The sequence below is a fragment of the Centrocercus urophasianus genome, unplaced genomic scaffold (assembly GCF_019232065.1).
Source record: "Centrocercus urophasianus isolate 14NV4802_14NV808 unplaced genomic scaffold, USGS_Curo_1.0 seq_184, whole genome shotgun sequence".
Lineage (NCBI taxonomy): Eukaryota > Metazoa > Chordata > Aves > Galliformes > Phasianidae > Centrocercus > Centrocercus urophasianus.
This window is the reverse complement of record NW_024884738.1, coordinates 5,250-21,053: the sequence shown is the minus strand read 5'-3', so window position 1 is coordinate 21,053 and position 15,804 is coordinate 5,250. Positions and strand designations below refer to the sequence as shown.

The 15,804-nt window shown below is 48.3% G+C and overlaps 1 protein-coding gene across 1 annotated transcript; it reads right to left on the bottom strand.

Annotated features, from left to right (window-relative positions):
• Window positions 1–5,161: 5,161 nt before the first annotated feature.
• On the bottom strand, window positions 5,162–13,968 carry LIPG (lipase G, endothelial type). Its single transcript, XM_042820229.1, has 10 exons — window positions 13,902–13,968; window positions 13,653–13,822; window positions 12,551–12,730; window positions 11,996–12,107; window positions 10,984–11,208; window positions 10,329–10,571; window positions 9,836–9,956; window positions 9,094–9,312; window positions 8,112–8,204; window positions 5,162–6,592 (listed from the first exon to the last, which is right to left on the bottom strand). Exons 1-10 carry the CDS (start codon window positions 13,966–13,968, stop codon window positions 6,571–6,573), a joined length of 1,452 nt encoding a protein of 483 aa, XP_042676163.1. The 3' UTR covers window positions 5,162–6,570.
• Between the last annotated feature and the right edge of the window lie 1,836 nt (window positions 13,969–15,804).

The following is a 15,804-nucleotide window of genomic DNA, read 5'->3' as shown; positions in this document are numbered from 1 at the left end:
TGCACACCTGGGTAGGCTTCAGGCATCCTTTTGGGAACAGAGGCAAGAACCTCAGAGCCCATTTCCAGCAGCTCTCTGAGGGACACTCAATACGTCTGGGCTGGGCCATGACCTTCGTGCTGTCCTCAGGAGTCTGTGCTGATGGCCAACCTTGGATGTACTTTTCTGTTCTGTTCTGTTCTGTGTCATAACCAGAGCCCCTTCTTGCGGTCGGCCAACCAGCCAAAATATCCTATCTGTGATTGCTTCATTGTCATCCCCGGGGATTCTGAAGAGTCAACAGGAGTCCAGTAAACAGGAGGGATGTGCTTGGGGTGTGTTTTGCAATAGGTCAGCCCTAATTGCTGTGGGTATGCAGAACATCTGCAGTCTAACAGTGCTGGGGGCTTTCTGTTGGCTTCTGGGATCTTCCTTTGGATCTTCCTGCTGCAGGGTGTAGGATCTGTTCAGGTGGAAGCTATGGGATGTTAGAGAGAAAACAGCATCCCTGTTTGGTGGAGCAACTGAATGCTGCTGGAGCTGCTGTAGGGAGGCAATTGGCAGAATTAGGAAAACAGATTTCACTTGTTTTTTGTTTTTTGTTTGTTTGTTTTGTTTTTGTTTTGAAATAAAAAAGGGTTTTTAATGGAAGTTAAAAGCTGATTCAGCAGAAGTGGAGGAAAACAGCACAGCGGGAATTTGAGAAACAGTTTCTGTTTGTGGAACAATGCGCAGCTTTGTTCAGAGCACAGATTATGCAGGAATAAAATAATAAATAAAGGGCTCTGAATGGGCTGGCAGACTGTGTCTCCTGAAAGATGCTGAATTAATCAGGGGAATAAATCATCCCTAGTTTACAAACAAGAAGCGCACTCATGCGCCCACCTTGCAAGGTGTAAATCAGCACCGCTCCCCTGACCCTGAGCAGCTGTCTGCAGTCTACTGTGCAAGACAGGGGCTGATGCAAAGCAGGAGCTGCAGGTTGCTTCATCCTGAGTGCAAAACCTAATGAAGCGGATGGGAGGAAGATGAGGAGGAGCTCAGGTTGTTGGCTGAAATGCCGTTCTCCTTGGCTCAGCACTGTGCTGTTGAGTTGTTGTTCAGTGAGGAGTTGGTGTTTGCATCCCATGAAGAACTGAGTCATAGAATCGCATAACCATCAAGGCTGAAGAAGACCTTCAAGAGCTCCAAGCCTAATCCCAGCCCATCCTCACCATGCTGATTGGCCATGACCCTAAATAGAACCATAGATCACTAGAGTTGGAGGATACTACCAAGATCCCCAAGCCCAACCCAAAGACATTCCCATCACAGCCACTGACAGTGTCCTTAAATAGAACCATCGAGACATTAATGTTGGAAAATAACTCCAAGATCCCCAGGTCCAAGCCCAATCCACCCCACCTTGCTCACTGACCGTGTCCCTCAGTGCCACGTCTCTGTGGTTCTTGAACACCTCCAGGATGGGGATCCCACCACCTCCCTGTGCATCCTGTGCCACTGCATCACTGCTCTTTGGGAGAACAAATTGTTCCTAACATTAAGCCACACGGAAGTATGAGTAGGAGCACCAGCACAGCTGACACTCATAGAGAGGGCTGAGCCCCTGCAGATGCCTGGCAGCAGGAGCAGCAGCTGCAGAAACACAGATGTAGGTCCTCTTTCCAGATAACAGGAAAATTACGCAGAATTAACTCAAATGGTTGTCTTTACATGTTTTTTAGAAACTAATAATGAAAAGCAGAGCTTGGCTTTGGCTCCACTTAGGTGTATAGAATGTGATTTTGATTTCACAATATCTTCATTAAAATATTTGGTGAAGCATACTATTTTGATATGAGTGGAAATTTTGAGGGAGGGGGTTCTTTTCTACTGTCCCAGTTATTTCCAGTATTGGCAATTATGATTTTAAGATGTGATAATTAAGTAGATACTAATTATATTTGATTTTGTCCTTCTATTTAGTAATGTGTAATGGGACTTAATGAATATGTGTATATGTATGTGTGTTGGGTTTTTTTGTTTGTTTGTTTGTTTCTCATTTTCTTTCTTGTTCCTTTGACAGCACTTCATTTACACAGTCAGATTCATTGCTTCTCCCACATATCTGGCAGGTTTTCCCCTGTCATTTCTCATAGCCTTCCAGCAGGGAAGGGGGAACATCTCTGAGGAGCACGGAGGCCCTATTACAGAGCAGCAGAAGTTAATCGAGTATCTTGGATAAAAATGAAAAAACAGATCTTCTCTTGGCTCTGCCTTGCAAAGATGCACGAGATACCAAGTTCATCGTGTCCTGTTAAGTAGCTGTTGGCTAGGACACAGAATCAGCTGAGGTCAATGCTTTGATGTTGTTACTGGAGCTGCATGGAAGCACTTGGACTTGTGTAGCTTGGACTTCAGACAGGGAGTGAGGCCAGGAGCTGGGGAAGACAGGAGGAAGAAATATGAAAAAATACAGATGTAAGTTTAATTTTTCTAAACTTACACCTTTTGCACCCAGTTCCACACAGTGCACTTCTCACCCAGCCGTCTCAGCAACGTGCTGGCTTCTGTCCCTGTCCCACACCAGCATCCTTCCATGGGTTGAAACCCACCACATCCCTGGTGAAGTCCAAGGAGAAACTCCTGCAGACATCAAAGGGAACCCAGGTTCCCTCCCTGCCCCATCCTTGGAGTTTACTCACATATGCAGCTTTGCTGGCTGTGCCCAGGTGGGTGAAGTCATGGCAAGGCGTCTCAGTAGCCTTCCTGCAATCATAGAACAGCTTACGTGTCCTTGGTTTCCAAAGAATCATTAAGACTGGAAATAGCTCCAGGGTCAGCAGTTTCACTGTCAGTCCATCCCCACCATCTCCACTAAGCCATGTCTCTACACAGAATCACAGAATCGTTTCAGATGGGAAAGACCTTTCTGAGACCAAGTCCAACTGCCAGCCCACCACCACACAATGCCCACTCACAGAGTCATAGAATCATTCAGGTTGGAAAAAATGTCTACGATTACCAAGTATAACCATAGACCCATTTCAGGTTCTGAAATGCAGGATTTTGAAGTACCCAACTGATACTTTGAGACCTGCCTCTGGAAGTTCCCTCTAATTCTGTTGGAATGAGATGACAGGTTGGCACCGGATGATTGCTGAAGTCCCTTCCAACCCAGGTAATCCTATACCTCAGTGCACACGTGGTACATAATCCAGCTTTTCTGGGGTGTTTCTTCTTGGGTTAAGCAAAGAACTGACAGATCTGGCTGTTTCACAGAAGTATGCAGAGTGAGGTTCTTCTCATTAACATCTGCAGATTTTATGGCAGGGGAGGAAGAAGGTTCCAGGGTATTTTAGTGAAGCTGAAGTGTCTTTCTTCATGGTAGTTTGGTGGGATACATCTGTGTTCAGCCAAAAGCAGGATATAGAAAGACACATGGAAATGAGCAAAACTTCAACTGTTTTGGCCTTAAAGTTTGGTCCAACTCGTGTGTCGTGTCTTGCTTCGCCTGTTTGCAATAATCAGGACTGCTGGAGAAGTGGAAAAGCATGGCTTGAAAATCCCTGCTTTATTGGTCTCTTTTCTTCATTTTCCCATGTTATTGCAAGCTATGTCGGAAGAAAGGGATTCTGAATGCTTGCAGTTTGTGTCCTCTTTGCACAGTTTACCATGAACATCTTAAAGCTTCTTGCAACAGCTGTGAAACAACCTAGGGCAGAGATAGGAAAACAATAACCCAGCAATAAAAGTGATCTGATTTTAGCCTTAAACGTGGGTCAGCTCTGGGTCACGCTGCTTCACCCGTCCCTCCAAACCCTCCCAATACTTCACAGGGATTTACAAAGGTTGCCGCGTTCTTTGTGCTCACTGCTGGGCTGGATAGGATCGCAGGGAAGTCAATGAGCTGTATAATTTATGTTGGAATGCCGACATGGAGCAGAGCAGGCATAAAATTACAACCTGATAGTGCTGTCGGAGGAGATGGATCTTGGTTTTTTTGGATGGTCGATGTCATCTTTGGGTTGAGGCTACCTTGGGGGGAAGGCTGACCTGGCAGATTGAGGCTGCCCCATTATCTCAGCACAGGGAGCCAACAGGAAATGTGCTGTTCCCACTCCCAAAAGGGCTGGCAGGTCTTTCTCTTCCCCAGCACAGCTATTGCATTACACTTATTCAACCCCAGTTTTTGTAGCTTGGAAACTGCCTCTGTGAGGCAGCCTCTTGCAGTAGGGGCTTTGCTGAGCAGTTTGTGATGTGAGGCTGACAGCACCCAAAGGGTGTAGTTACAACTACAGTGCAATTTTCGAATGCACTTTGCTTTCAGTTTGCCTGAAGAAGTAGCAATGCTCAGAGAGTACCTGGTGCATTAGGGCACAATCTGGGGCAGTGTGGTGGGGCTGTAAAGCATTCCTGGGGCCAAGTGCATCATCGCTCTGGAGACCTGACCCTTGTGGGAACCCAACTGCAGAGCTGAATGGAGGAGAGTCCTAAAACACTGGGGAAAGGGGAAACATGCAAGTACAGAGCTTGGCTCACAGCCCCCTGCACCCATCCCAGATTTAACTGGCATATACTGAAACTCCAAACTGGAAGAGATGTGCAGGGATGGATGTTGGTGTGTGCTGGGCTGTGTGGTGTTGGCTCTGAAATGCAGAGCAGAAGGAGTAGATCCATAGAAGCATTCAGGTTGGAAAGGACCTCCAAGATTCCTAGGCCCACCCCATCCCTACCATGCCCACTGCTCATGTCCCCATGTGCCACATTTCTATGCTTCTTGAACAGCTCCAGGGATGGTGACCCCACCACCTCCCAAGACAGCCTGCACCACTGCCTCACCACTCTTCCCAAAAAAGAAGTGTCTCCTAGTAACCAACCTGAACCTCCCCAGTGCAATTTCAGGCCATCGCCTCACATCCTAAACCACTCATTCTTGCAGTCAATGTCTGCTTTAGTTTTCATAGGAAAAGGTTAACCAAATAATTTCATGTAAATCTCCCACAGCTTAGGGATATTTACTTAATTTGCAGTCTTTCTGCTGGAGCTGTGCCACCAGCTTCAGTCATGGCTGGGCAGAGCACCATGAGAGATTTCCTTAAGCTGGATGGTGTGGCAGCTGTTAGAAAGACTGAGGAAACCCGTGTTCATGTTCTGTTGCTCTGGGAAAGCCAACGACAGGTTAATAATGAGACTTCACTGATTCATACAGAGCTCTTTATTTTCATCTCAAGGCTTATAAAAACTGGAACTCAGAACCAAAACTCTTTAAAACTTTACATATGTACAGCATGAGAAATAAATAATGTTTAAAGTCATACAAAAACCAGAATATACAAACAGAGCTTTGAAACCACTCCATATATGGCAGGCTAACAAGTCTCAGCTACTCACCAAAGGCTCCAATCATTAAAACCTTTGCACAAAACCATGAAATAAAAAAGATCCCCAAATGTGCTTTGGTCGGATTGAAGCTCTACACAAACTCAGAACCTCAAAGGATGCACTCCATCTTCAGAACTCAGTGCACCACATGGCAGCACCACTTTCTGAGGTTGTCTCGCTGCATGCCAAAAGTTCAGAGTTGTTACACCAAGTATCCTCCCAAAACTTAGAAAATTAACAAGTTTTACCTCTGATACAACCCATTCTGCTGCAGCCAGTGGGACCAGCTGTGGAGTGCCGAGCTCAGAGCAAAGCCACGTTCATCTGGCACCAGGAATATAAGCAAGGTGTGGTGGCAATGAAGATGGGCTATTGGCTCAGTTCAATGCTTTACATGGAAATAAGGTCTTAATTATGCACTGGTACTACAGCAGCATTGGAGCAGAGGCAGACATTCTCAGTAGTTACAAGGACAAGTGCAAAGCTCTCCTGGAACAGTCCAGTTCCATTACCTTCCTCCTGTGCTGGGCAGCTGCTATTTGCCTCTCACAAAGATTAATTAACATGGACTGTTGAACAAGGAGCAAGGACTGAGGAAAGGGGACTGAGGAGAAAGGAGCAGCTGCCACTTTTTACATTATGCCATAGGGACAGGGAGGACGGAGAGCTGCTTGGCACGCAGTGATGCACAGATCTCAGCATCAGCCAGGCACAGAGCAGGTTTAAGGCAAGCAGAGGACAACCTGAACATAAGTGGCACGGTGCTTATCCCCACTCCTCCCTACACAACCCCAAACAGAGTGTGTGCTGGTCTCACCTTCTCCAGCCCATAGTGCTCCTACAGTAGATGCCAACTGGTTTCTGGCATCACTGTATCCAGCAGTTCATATGGTTCTCTTCTCAGCTCCACTGGTGGTGGACCAGGACATCATTGCTGAGGTCTGGAGTTCCAGAGTTATCCTCTGTAGTCATGGTTAATGGGAGCAGGAAAGTCAGGGCAAGGCTAAATGCATCTCCCAGGCTGGCAGGGGAAGGAGCTGCAGTTATTCTGGGTCCAGGACCACAGTCCATCAGCTGCTCCCCAGTTTCTTTCATCTGATCCAAAGTATTTTGTCCTGCAAAGCTATTTGCTTTAAGTGCTACCAAGGTTTTTTTTGCCAGAGCATCTTCCCACTGTCACGGTCTTCATGCGTCCAGCTTGCTCCATTGTGGGTTCCAGGGAAATCTTCAGAGTGTGTTTGAGACAGATCTGGGAATAACAGTGAGAAAAAAAAACACCAATAAATGCAGAGGTTAAAAGGAATATCAAAGAATTCCTAAGAATCTCTGGGACAATGTGAAGTAGGTCACAAAGTACAGGTTGCTATTTTCATAGAATCATTAATGTCGAACTGTCCATCACCATTCTGTTCAAGAAAAAGAAAAAAGGAAAAAAAAAAAAAAGGAAAAAACTCAACTACCTTCCCAGCAGCCATTCAGTGGGAACCTGAAGCAGACATTACACACAGTGAGCAGACTGCAAAGAAATTGCAGGTCTTATCTTTAGGCTCTGCCTGTTCAGATTCACTTGATGGTGTTTACAGACTGAAATTTCAAGCAGGTAGCTGCCATCTCCCAGTGACTTGGCAGAAATGGAGAGCTGAAGAGCAAGCAGTTGCTCAGTTTCTGGAAGTAAAGACCATTTCCTGGAAACCATCGTGCTTTGGAGATCAGAGCTGCTCCTCTGCCTCATGCAAAAGCTGTTCTCCACCAGCAAAAGCAGGAAGACATCTGCCTGCACTTCTTTTATGGGGTTATTGAGAAGCACATCAAAACAGCCTTGTTGCAGGAGCATTTACTTGATCATGTGGCAGAGCAACAAGTTTTTGTATGGGGGTTTCATTCCTGTAATTGTTTGCTACTGTGTGTAGCAGCCTGCTAGCTTCTGCCAGACCTGGGCCAGCACCAGCAAGCATTTATCAGCTGATTTCAACCAGGAAGGTTGTGCAAAGGGCTAGCTCTAACAAGCACTAGGTCTCCAGATGAGAAAAAACAAAGGATTAAGTTTGCAAAATGCAATTTGTGAGGCTGGGCTTTGTCTTCAGGAAGCTGTCATTTGGTTAAATGAATGGGGATTGATTCAAAGCATGGTTCAAGGCATCCTGAAGCAATCGGGCTGTCACTGCTGGGACCAGGCTTGCCAGTGGTCATGCTCTAAGGACAGATTCTGGTGTGTGGGACATCCCCAGGGATCAAGGCAGGACAAGCATGCTCTGCAATGGGTGAGATTCCACTGCTGAGACAGGGGAGAGAGAATGGAGATGAATCATAGAATAGAATGATAGAATCTATAGAGTTGGAAGGCACTCTGAAGGTCATGTCGTCCAACTCCCCCTGCAGTGCACAGGCACCTATCACAGGTAGGTCACGTTGCCCATGGCCTGATCCAGCCTCACTTCGAAAGTCTCCAGAGATGGGACATCAACCACATCCCTAGGCAACCTGTTCCCATGCCTCAACAGGAGTGGTGGGAGTCAGTGCTGTAACACCATGGTAATCCTCAGCTGTGCCTCACTGATGCACTAAGCCAAATTTAACCAAGGCATTTCTCTGCAGCTCAGGCTGAAGTGATCTTTTAGGTAATATTGTCCACCTCCAGCATTCCTCTGCTTTATAGGGCAGCAGTCTTTAATAGGAGCATCTAATCAGCTTTCCACTACTGCAAGGATCTTGGACTCATCCTCAAGTACCCACATGCCAGCATACAGGATTTTGACTGACTTCCCTACCTTCTTTTCCATTCATCTGTGCACTTCACAAACCAGAGCTCTTTGCCAGGAAATATGCTGGTCAGCTGGGAGTCTTCCACGCAGAAAGCAAACCTGGGAGGAAGAAGAACTGGGAGTCACTGAAAGCTCTGTCTAAAGTTTAATAAACAAGACATAATATGGGTTAGAACTCATTCTAGGACATTGCTGTTTGGTTTGATATCCTCTGTGGAGCATCTTGGTACATCATTACTTTGCCAACTGGCTGATGCAATGCTTTCTATCTTATTGTAAAATTGTACTTGTGGATCTTTTTCTTTACCTCCCCTTTGTTTCACAGGTTCCAGAAAGAAGGATGCAGAACACCTCGCAGATGGCAAGAGAAGCTTATTTAAAGCTGATCAATGTGAGAAAACTGTCAGCATCAACTGCTTTTGACAGATCTGGGTTATCTTCAGAGCAAGACGACAGAATTCGGGGGTGCTATGCTTCCAATCTGGCATGCACCTCCATGTAATTGTACAGTTCCAGAGATCTCATAAGGAGCAATATAGTGCTTAAGTTGGTGCTACCATGTTACCAGCTGCAGTTTTACACAAGCTTATGCCAGATCAGCATGTTATCATGTAATAAAGAGCCCTACCTATGCTTTGGGTATGTGCTCTTGGCACTGTCAGAACTTTAATCCTTCAAGTATCATTTAAACCACCTTGAAGTAGGCTGGATTCAGACCTCAGGGAGAGGCAGGACTATTCCAGCATCTAAATAAAGCGAAGAACCTCAGATCTGATCTGCAGTGACTGTTCTGCTTCAGGCTTGGTTTGTAGCCTCATGCTGCAAGTAATCTCCTCCCACACCATAAAGATGCAGGAGGTGGTAACACTAAAAATGGGACAATTTATGCCACCAGCTAAATTCACACCCTTTCCCCTTTCCTTGCTGGATTCTGAATATCGCTCCTTTCGGCTGAGCCAGCTCAGGTGCAGTCCAACACCACCATTACCTCTGCTGCGTCTCCCCAGATTTCACACGTATCCGTCGGATGTGCAGCTCCTGGGAGGACCTGGCAGGCCGGTACCAGTAGCTCCTTAGCTCCTTCCACAGATCGTACCACGACTGAGTTGCTCCCTCCCAGGTGAGCTTTATTTTTAGAAGATCTCCCATGTCCTCTTCAGTATAGACCAGGAAGGTGTTGGTTGCATTAAGGCCAATTTGCTCAAGCCTGGAAGACAAGCAAAGACTCTGTGTTTTCTCGTGGAAGCCTGCCAGATGCTCACTCATTTAAAAAGAGCCTTTGCAGCTCAGCAAGTGCTTCACATTGAGTTGCCACCAGTTAATTACTGATTGTACTCAAGAAAGTGCTCAATCAACTCATCATGGATTTGGCTCAGCCACCTTTCCATGGCTTAAGGGTGAACGTCACGCCTCGTCTCCTTGTGGAGAGGCTAAAGGAGGTCAACAGCACATCCAGAGGTATAAGGGCCTGCAGGCTGCCCAGTGGAATAAAGCGAAAACAGAGCATTCAGTGATGAGCCACAAAGACCAACATGTAGAGAACTGGGCACAAATTACGTTCTACGCAATTTGATGTAATTAAGTTACTGGATGAAATACTGAACTGTGATCAAGTAGGTCTGCTAGACTCAAGTGTACTGCCAGTGTTACCAGAGGAAAAAGAATGATGCCACCTGGCCTAGCCCCAGTCACCTTGCTGTCTAGGTGAGCACAGCAGGCAGCTTACTTACACTTCTAAAGAGAGGGGCTCAGATTCTCCGTTGGTGCCATGGAGGGTGACAGAGAAGGTGGGGTCAACCTCCCCCAGGCTCTTGTAGCTGAAGACATGCATCTTCATCTGATAGTGGTAGACTGGAGAGAAACAAAGAGAGCATGTATTAACAGCAATACAAACAAACAAACAAACTGAATTGCATTGTGGCTTGGGTTGGAAGGGGCCTTGAAGGTCATAGAACTGTAGAACCATAGCATGGTTGGGTTGGAAGGAACCTCAAAGCCCAACTAGTCCCAACCCATGCTATGGGCTGGCTGTCCCCCCACCAACCCAGGCTGCCCTACCTATGGCCTTGGGCACCTCCAGGGATGCAGCACTCACACTTCTTACCGCTGCCCTACATGGAGGTGACGCTCCTCACCTACCTCTAGATCTTCCCCACTACTGAACTTCAGGGGCACCTCAGACCCACTCCTAGAAATCAAACCACGTTCTTTTAAGAAGCATACCTTTGAACGGCATGTCAGCCCTGGTTTTTAGGTACATCTTGCTGTTCCTTTTGTGCCGTGTCCTCCTGGCGTTGTAGCCAATGCCGCTGCAGCGGTTCTTGCGGCAGCTCAGGCAGATGCCCTTCTTGAAGCGACTGGAATCAGTACATTGAAACGCGAAGCTTTGTTTATCCTGGTTCACGAGGGAGTCCACAAACAGGTGCACAGACCGCTCGTGTTCACACTTAACAACTTCACCAATTGCTAGAGGAGCAGAGTTGCAAGGGATACATTTGGTTTTGAGTATTTGTCACCCCAGTAGGTGTTAAGACAGCAGCAGTGTTTCGCTGCCCAGCATGGGGCAGCGTGGCCAAAAATTGGTGTGTTTTTTTTTCTCAAACAGAAGCAATTCAAGAGGTTAGTGCAAAATGTTTGGAGAGGATGAGTCATGTGTTGGCTCCCTTCGTGGAGGAGATCAAAAGACAGCCTTAGGTTATGATCAGGTGTTAGAGGGACAACATGCTACTTCAGATCTACAAGCAGGTCTAGCTCCTAGCAATTAACTCCAAGAGCACAGATACAGTTCAGAAAGAAAAAAAAAAATGGTTTTCTCTGCTCTTGTATATCAACCCAAGGAGCATACTCTGATCAGCAGCAATAGAAGTTGTGAACTTACTGCCATAGGCAATGGCTCCCAGGACATCACTCAGTCCACAGCCGGGCTGGAAGTCCCCTCCATTGGGGTAGATATCAACATGGCCCACAGGCATCTGGATCCCAATGCTGACACCCAGAGTTTCCCTTGTATAAGTATGAAGGACATCCACAAAGGCAGCATCATCAGGGGAAAGACGCCTGCTAGGGTCCACTCCTTCAAACATGGGGCCAGCAGGGTCCAAGCCTGGGTTGGAGACAGCACAAGGGACTAGATAAGGAACTGGGGTGTTTGATACAGAATGGGTTATTTCCTACAAATCTGGAAAGAACTTGCTGCTGGGAGCCCTCCTAATCCAGGTGCTACACAGTCCCTGCTTCACTGCAAGTGTTGACCCTTCAGAGCTCTTCCCCATGATCTCACTAAGCTGTTCCGTTAGTGAGACCATGGAGATGAGCTCCACAGGGAGAACACTTGCTCACTCACTGAAGTTGTGCACCTGAGCCATTCCCCAACTTTGGCAGTTTTACCAAGATATTTATTGCCAGGCTCTGAGGAATTCTCACTGTCATATTTAAACATTTAAAGCTTTCCCTTCTACCGTGTCGTAGGTTCTCCCCTGTTAAAATCAGCTTCTTTCCAGAAGAACTCTATGCTCTCCGGAGGAGGGGTTGCTGGTTTTGACCAAACACACCATGGGACGAATGGCATGAGCTCTGATCACAGAGCTCTGCCACTCAGAGGTTTAGGATTTGGACAGTAAGGGCATGAATGGGACTTCTGCTGAACTCACATGCAATTTCAAATACATTCAAGATCAGGTCCTCAGATTTTTCATTGATTCTTCAGCTCTTATCTGCAGTTCAAAGTAAAGATGCTCTCTCACTAGAAGAGACACTGCTGCCCCGTGTAGGAACTTGTTATTTCTGACTCAGAAAGCCCAAAGCATTGCAGCAGCAGAGGGAATGAGGCTCTATGGGGAAACTCATTACTGTAGAATAAATTGTAAGAGACTGCTTCAGGACCCACTCACCTGTAATTCTGCCTATTTTCCCATGGACGTGATTACCAGCAAAGCCAGCAACATGGGCACCCAGGCTGTACCCAATCAGATGGACATTCTCCAGCTTAAAGAGAGGGATCTCCTGTAAGGGGAAGAAGAAAACGCTTAATAATTTGCCCCTGTGTTTCAGGATATGTGGCTTTGCCTCCATCTGCAGGACTACAAAGTCCAGTTTTAAGAACAGAGAAGAGGGGGGGTGCTTTCTTTCACCAAGATAAGCACCAGCTGAATGGGGTGGGTGATGCTTGTGGCACACAGCTTTCACCTACATAGGATGCTCTGTACTGAACTTTGTGAGGCAGCCTTGCATGGAGAGCTGGCAGAAGACCTCCATCTGGATTTTGCTCAGAACTCACTAGTGCAAGCAACTTGCAAAGCAGCATCTCCCATGTAAGCAAAGCATGGTGCAAAGGAGCACAGTCCTTCAGCTGTGAGCCCTTGCTCCACCTGGCCTTGGGGTTGAGGTTACATCAGTGTCTTCCCCACTTGCTGGCAAACACGCAACGTGACAGCAGAGCATATTACCTGCAACCAGTCGAGCAGCCTCGCTATGCTCTTCCCAACAACTTGTGTGTTGTTCACTGCATCGGTGTAGAGTTGATGAGCAAGAGAAAGCCAATCCACCACCACCACATTGGCATCCTTCTCCCTCTCCTGCAGGGCTGAGACCAAGCTGCCCAGCCAGGTCTCAAACATGCCACTCATCTGGAAGGAGATCTGAACATTAGCTTCTGGAGCATCCCAATCACACACTCACACTTTCACGGTAAATGTGTGCTCCTATGTAAACCCCGGTGCACCAAGCTAATTGGTGTAAGAGAAACAGGTTTTGGCACTTGGGCTGCAATGAGCTGCCACACCTGTAAAGACAGGAAGGAGAGGCACCAGCTCCCTGCATCTTATCGCTCTTTCCTCAAGAGCCTCAGCAATTCTGATGGATTGTAAAATTAGTCTCTAGCAAACTGCAGTGCCATGGCAAAACTGGTTAAGTCCCTAGGTGGGACATGAAATGCAGAAGCAGCTTGATGAAATCTGCCTGCCTTCTGTCCTTGGAAAGCCAGGAGCACATGGCACAACTGTGGATAAGAAGTAAGAATATAAAAATCACAGAATGGCTTAGGTTGGAAGGGTCATAAAAAGATCTGAGGACCATAGAATCATTGAAGTTGGAAAAGACCTCCAAGATATCCAACCCAGTTCCACCATGCCCACCGACCATCCCCAAATGCCACATCTCCACAGTTCTTGGACCCTTCCAGCCGTGGATCTGCTGGAGTTGGAAAGGTCCTCGAAGATCACAGAAGCATGAAAGATGGACTATTCCATACAGAACACCCTGCTCCAGTCCTGTGCCACGCAAAGTCCACACCTCCATCAAGTGTCACTTTTACAATGGGCATTTGGTCACACTTCAGGGAACAAACCTCAGGTTCCGCTGCCTGTGCTCGCCTTGCAGAGGCGCGGAGTGATGCAGAACAGGTGTGCAATTGTTAAGTTCAACGACTGCAGCATTCTTAAGTTCGGTGAAGCTGCACCGGTGCAGCGCTCCCCACAGACTGCAGCGCTCAGCAGCTGCCCCAAACCTCCCGATCACAGCCCCTGCTACGCTCCCGATACCCCCGCTCACCGTCCACCCGTGGATGATGAGGAAGGTCCTGGCCGTCGCGTTGAAGCCACACTCCTCCAGACTCCGCTCGCTGCCCAGTTCCAGCGCACAGCCCTCATCCTCGGCGTCGGCCGAGCGCCGGAGCCCGAACTTCACCCGCAGCCGCGGGCTAGGGGGCGCGCTAGGGGCACCTGCGAGCACGGAGCAGCGGCTCAGCGGGATGGAACGGCGCAAGAGAACCTCCCGCCGTACCCCCGGCCCCGTACCTACCTGTGGTCCCCGCGGCGAGGCAGGCGCCCAGCCCAGCACACAGCAGTACCAGCACCGCCCGGCTCATGGCGCTCCGCGAGCGCATCGCCGCCGCCGCTTTAAGACCCCGCGCGGGGCGGAGCTCATGGCCCGATGGGGCGGGGCTCGAGCTAAGCGCGCCGCTCATTGGGCACGCCCTCCTTGACGTCACGGGCGGAGCCAATGAGAGTGCGAGGAGGGGCGGGGCCAGGCGCTGGGCTGGCGTGGGGAGCGCGCACGTGGGTAATGCGGCGGGTGGGCGAGCAGGGCAGCGCTGCGGGTCCATCCCCGGCACTGGAGGTGGGCAGCAAAGGGCAGCACCGCTCACCCTGCTTTTCATCACCTACATTTTTATTGCCTATATTGTTACCGACGCCTCCATCCGTACGGATCCATAGGGTTCATTATTGATCCTTACACTCTGCCCCGCTGTCTCTCGGCCATACTCCGGTGCACGTGGCTTTGCTGGTCCCTTCTTCTTCCCGTTTCCTCTGTTACTCCTCTGTGTCGCGGCAGAAAGCAAGGAGTGTGTTGTGCTGCAGGAAAATGAAAGTGGGGAAGGTTTTCCAAGGAGAAATGGGATAATAGCGCTCTGAGAATGTCGGCACTTTACCTCTCTGGTAGATACTGATGCAGAGAAGCACCGTGATGGAGCTGTAGGTGTCTCCTCTCACTGCAGGGAGTCCAACCACATGGCCTTTAAAGGTCTCTTCCTCAGACCATTCCATGATTCTGTAACCTGGCTTCTGTGAGCCTACTCTGACGGAGGAGAGCTTGTATGCTCAAGCCAGAGGTAAAGTTCATTGCTTTAGGTGAGATATTCAGCATCAAGGAGTGATTATTGCTCATCTGTAAATTCTTAGTTCCACATAAGAGTATCTTACACAACTCTTCCTGTCTGGTTATCTGATTTCCTTCCACTCCCCATTGAAAGGGAGTGGGATTTGCAGAGAGAATAATTGCTCCATTTTTTCAAGTTATAAAACAGCTTTTCTTTTCAATTATAAACCACGGCTCAGGCAGTAGTATGTAATGGGATTGGTGTTAGCTTCCCTCTTGGCTCCTTTCCTCGTCCCTTTCTCTGATGCCAGGAGAAGCAGGGCTGCAGAACAACCTGACCTGGGACCTGGCAGCAAGGACCTATGCCAGGGGTGGTGGCACCCGAAGGCCCTGGGGAGATGACATCCCCGTGGTCACCCTTGTATCCCACCCAGTCCTTATATCCTATCTTATTCCTACATCCCACACTGCCCCAATATGCTTTCCTGCCCCTATACGTGACACAGTTTCTGCTGTGGATGTTTCTACTCTGTGAGCATCACAGCAGGGTGCAAGCAGCCTTGTGCTTTTATTTCACAGCCATTCCTTTCCCCTTTCCTCTCCCAACACTTTCAAATTCCCCATGAATGTGTTTTAAAGGGTCCGGTGCTTCCCACCCCTCAGTAGGGATGAGGCTGATCTCCATCAGGTTATTAAATCAGCTCACATGTGGCGTTATCCACTGTCATTGAGCTCTCTTTGTCGGAGGAGCCCCCACTCCTACCCCTAAGCCTATTTCTTAGGGCCACACCATTCAAACCCCTAAGCCCCGTGTAGTAAAAATCACTGGGGGAAAATCAATGGCAGCTAGCAAGCCACTATACTGCTTGACTATTAATGGTCCTGCTAGCTGCAAATTTACTTTACCACAAAGTCCCCAGCATGTAATCCTTCGATGAATGCCTTTGATTGTGAGGGAATATTTACAGCTGACCCTGCCAGCAGTCTGCAGACCTGCACGGGGCCTCCTGGCCCACAGTAAATCCGCTGGCATCTGTTGCTGGGTTCTTATCGAGCACATGCTCTGTGGCTGCAGCGTTTGGGCTGTAGCCCTGGCAGACACGGT